Consider the following 5,099-nt stretch of genomic DNA (forward strand, 5'->3'; position numbering starts at 1 on the left):
CATTCAAATTATTTAAACAGATCTTCATTAAATTTCAGAAAGATTCAATTTAGCAACATAATTCATTTGAGTGACGACTTATAACTTTAAGAACTATATTTTAATTTCAATAGTTTCATGCTCTTGCCTCTCCAAACAACCTAAAATAGATATGGACTTTATGTGTTCAAATTTCGGCTTCCTTTATGCACCTCCAAACTTTCTGTGTGCACCCCTTCATTGCATATGAATGTTCAAAATTACCTTAATTTTTTTAGGACCAATGATATCTTAACAAATTTTTTTAACAATTTTTTAATAATAGATTATGTATCATTGGTCAGTATATTTAAAATAGACTCATCACAATCTATCACATAAATTATTGTTAAAAAATTATTAAAAGAAAGTTTTTAAAAAAACCTTTTTCATTTTTTTAAAGCCTTTACACTGTGGAAACTGTTATCAGGTATTAAGACGTTTTTGGTTATCTACTTTGAAGAAGGCATTTTAAAAAAAATTATACTACAAAATGAGAATTCCAAAGTTTATAATCTAGAATAAAATTTTAATTATTCCATATTGTTAATTCAATAACACCTTGAAATGTGATTAATTGTACTTTTAAATTTATTCTGAAATGTTTTTTCTAAAAATTGAACATTAAACGATTTTGAAAAGTTTTGATTCACTTTTTGAAGGAACAATGACACCTTTTTCGATTCTTATTTTGACAATTCAACCATTTCTCGACTCCTCGTAAGTCCAATTGCATAAAGTGAGAGGAATCTTTAATCTTCTATTCATCTACCTAATCATATCATATCATATCACACAAAAACACTCGTGAAACCTCATTATGCAAATTTAAATATAAGAAAACAAAATATCATGGTAAATATTAATCAAAAGATGCTAAAATCATCTGGAGGACCAAGTAGCGTTTGTCTCCTTATCTGATTAGTGTTATTCATAATTATACCACTTTCATATTCTAATATTTAAAGTTTCACGTTGAATAATCAATTAATAATGAAATTAATTCATAATATAAATAGATATAAATTTCATTCTATAAATCAACTTTATAATATTAAGTTAATTTAAAATCAATTTATTAACCAATGCGAATAAAAATTTAATTAGTATTCCAATGTTGTTGTGAAATTTAAAACAGATATGTCTTGAAATAATTCATTTCTAATATATATATATATATATATTAGAATATTTATATTAACACAAAAAGATGTGAAATATAATTCTCTAACCTATCTAATCTGCTGTTATTTTAATACGATCTAACAAAATAAATAAACAAATCTCAGTTCACATGCATATATTTACACACACGTACAACACCTGAAATGAAATATTTAACACGTCCACCAACAAACAAACAAAAAGATAATAATCATACTTGTTAAACGCTAACCAAAAAAGTCAAAAAGGAAAAATAATCAAATAATTAACCTTAGCTTGTTATTGTTCTACACCCATCTTCTCCGACATAGAGCCTTTCCAACTGCTAGCCAAACTCCACTGATCGGAGTTCGCCACCGACGACGGAACACCGTTGCCACACTTCGCCACCGTCCTCACGCTCTCTATCAACGCCTCGGTCCGCGACTCTTGCGACAGGATCTCTGACAGCTTCTCAGGGCTGATCACCAACTTCACCTTCCACACCCCACTACTATTGTATCTGGGGACCACTTCTGGTTCCGTGTAGACATTGTTGTTGTTATTGTTGCTTTTGTCACACGTGGACATTCGGTAAGGAGTTAAAGCCACATCGGATAATTGTCGTGTCATGCTCTTTCGGGAAGAAGAAGGGTTGAGAGGGAGGAGGTAGTAGACTTGGCCGCCGTGGAGCTCTTCCGATTTCGGTAGCGGTTCGGAGAAGATGTCGCGGCGGCTCCGGAAGATGCCGTGGCCGGGAAACTCGTTGGTTATGCACTCCACAGTAATGGGAGAGAAGAGTTCCATGATGCCTCCGTTTGAGGTTACCACCTTCACCATCATGTCTTCGGACATGTTATGGTGAAAGCCTTTGAACACGCAGTTTCCCATAACACGGGTCCAGTTGGATCAGATATAGAGAAAAAGAAGGAAGAACAAGGGGTTTTGGATTGTGTTTGTTGCGGTTAAGGTGGTGTTTTGTTGTGGCTAACGTTAATTATAAGGGTTTGGTTTTGGAATGAGGATGTTTCTTGAGGGTTTCTTGTTCATGGTTGGAAAGATGGGTGAATGAAGAAACCGACACAAAAGGACATGAAATCCTTTTCTTCTATGGGATCCAGAATCGGGTGTGCATTGCTTGGTGGCTATTATTATTAGGAGGGTGGTCCTACTTTGCTTGTATTATTAGGAAGGAACTAATAACTTAGATATACTATGATCCTTTTGTTCTATACCTTGTGATCTTCGATTATCATCAAAATTGCATCACAAGGTCAACGATTAAGGATCATGTGTATTGATTAACTTCATAATGTGTCTAAATGCAAAAATAATAGAGTGGGTAACCTTTGATTGTGAAGTATTGTTTATGTTTAAAATTATTGATTTGTTAGAAACCAAATAAAATAATTGAGAAATGATAACAAAATTAAATATGCAATATTGAAAAAAAAAATACATACCACGGGTTTTGTTTTACTTGGGTTTTTTAAGCATTGATATAATCAATATATTATAAGTGGAAGATTTATGAGATTGATGAATACCTAACTTTCAGGTGTATTAATGTTTTTCAAAAGAGAAACTTGATTTCTTTGCATATTTTTAAAACTCAACCAATTTCTTAGCTAAAATTTCAAAATATAGGTCTTGATGATTTACAGAACCCCATAATAATCTTCACCGGCAACAGTAACATCTTCATCCATACATTAATGATTATATATATATATATATATATATATATATATATATATCAATAAAAATCGATTATCTATACTACTATCCAGCTTACAAGAACAATTTATAAATATATGTTAACCAGTATTGTAAAAACAATAATGCAGACAAAGATACTACAGTTAAAATACTGCTTTTTCACCTTAATTTTAATTGTCAATTGTAACAGAAGTTTAAATTCTAAAACATACAATACTTATTAATTGGAAAATTCACACCATATATATAAAACTAAAATAAGATTCTAAAGATGAACTCTCTTAGTCTTTAATTATAGGAATAAGAAAGTGATTCCAAAGTTCCTTTCTCTTTCAAATCACTTTCAGTATGTTGAATAGTTTCAATAGTTTAAAAATCGAAATTAACGAAGAATTAAATATATATATCTACTTTCTTAAATTTCTAAAACATCTACTAAGAATAAAAAATTGTGACAAAACTCCAAATTTCAAGATCTCAAATGTAATACTTAATGAACAAACCGGATGTGGGAACATGCTCTTATTTATGTAAAGCCACATTCTTATTTACTTAGATAGAAATTAGCTATTTTTGTTATGTCTTTGAGATCCTTTTGCATATGTGAGTTCATCTATATTTAATTGAGTCTAAAAGCATTTTACCGTGTTCGTTGTAATTCTTTAATAACATCCTTCTGTGCATTTGTATTGGTTCATAACACCTTTTTTACAATTCATTTCAAACTCCACCAACTATGGATAAATATGTTTCTCTTATACTTCTTATGTGTTCAGTTATTTTCTGCATTTTGTTCATTCTCCTATTTTTTATCTTATTAATAACCAACAATGAAATTATCTGTTGGAGTATGTAGGGTTGAGAACTACTTTTTCACAAATTGATTTTATTTCTTCTCTCAGCTTCACTTCTCTCTTTCTTCTAGCTTGTCGATTATCCTTATGTAGAGTCCAAATCCGAAGAGTGAATACCTGTTAAAGACACTTGAACGCTTAAGTTAGTTTTCAATTAGGAATTGATTATTACAATTAAGTCTTAAATGTTTAATAAATGTAATCATTTATCTTTTTATCTTACCTATGTATTTATAGGTTCCGAAGTGGACTTTTGATTAGGATTAGTCCAATTACAGCTCAAATATCATCTAACCATGTTTTTACTTTGTTAATCAACAAATGAGGTATTTAGATGGAATGGCCATAAAGTTTAGTCCTTCATTCGATATATGTAATTGTGATTTTTCCTTGAAATTGATTTCTTGACCGGTGGGCATAGACCGGTTGATCTACTAAAACTTATATAAAAATATATCTACCAACAAGATCCATACAGTACACTACTAAAACTTATATAAAAATATATCTACAAACAAAAAGATTCACTTACCCTTACTCTTTTAATATTTCTATTTTTTTTCATTTATTACGCTATATATTTTTCACATACACATAAAAAACAATATTAGTTTTGCATGATATTAAATTTATTCCTCAACACAATTTAGTATTTTAAAAGTTGGAAAATTTTACCTCATTAGAAGTTAAGCCTAAATATATTTGGTCTTGTACTTTATACTTTTTATGATCAGAAATGGTGATTGTGGTCAATGGGTGCATTCCTTTTGTGGTTCATATCAAGCTTACGTTTGCTTTATAGAAAGGGGACCCACTTTTGACCAGCTGCCATGAAAAGAAGAGTGGGTGGTGCTCTAAAAGTTTATGAATATGTAAAAAATGTAATCAATAGGGATTCATTTTCATTCATGGAATTGTTATTTCTTCATTTCACCTTTGCTTTACGAAAGGGGACCCATTTTTCACCGACGGACCAAAAACTATAAGTGATTGGTGTAACGGATTTAATATTAAAATGGAAATTTAACACTTCTTAAGTAAAATGATTAATTTTATCAAGGGTTGATTTTATCTTTAAAAATAAATTAAGTCGATCACATATCTTATTAAGAAATCTGTAGTTTCATCACTACAGAATGGACCAAAACCCTTTTTGGTCTCTGTTCAATGGTTTTAGTTTAGGGATTTATTGCTTTCATTATTGTTTCTGTTTTCTGTTAGATCAGAACTCTATAAATAGAGTTCTGCTTTGTGTTTTACGGTAGAGAAAAAGAGAGATACATTTTGCAATTGTAAGAAACAAATTAGAAGAAATAAAGTTCACGTTTTACTTACTTGTCTCCTTGAGCCCTTCTCTTTTCTCTT

General features: G+C 30.3%; 1 protein-coding gene across 1 annotated transcript; it reads right to left on the bottom strand.

The window, feature by feature from the left end:
• Positions 1 to 1,231: 1,231 nt before the first annotated feature.
• On the bottom strand, positions 1,232 to 2,407 carry LOC124839326 (uncharacterized). Its single transcript, XM_047315096.2, has one exon. The coding sequence runs from the start codon at positions 2,050 to 2,052 to the stop codon at positions 1,462 to 1,464; it is 591 nt and encodes a 196-aa protein (XP_047171052.1). The 5' UTR covers positions 2,053 to 2,407; the 3' UTR covers positions 1,232 to 1,461.
• Positions 2,408 to 5,099: the final 2,692 nt, after the last annotated feature.

This window comes from Vigna umbellata, chromosome 11 (genome assembly GCF_029865625.1).
Source record: "Vigna umbellata cultivar VRB3 chromosome 11, Vumbellata_1.0, whole genome shotgun sequence".
Taxonomy (NCBI): Eukaryota; Viridiplantae; Streptophyta; class Magnoliopsida; order Fabales; family Fabaceae; genus Vigna; species Vigna umbellata.

What these genes read in the sequence shown, in the direction of transcription:
- LOC124839326 (XM_047315096.2), bottom strand. Translation starts at nt 2,052, where the DNA reads ATGGGAAACTGCGTGTTCAAAGGCTTTCACCATAACATGTCCGAAGAC.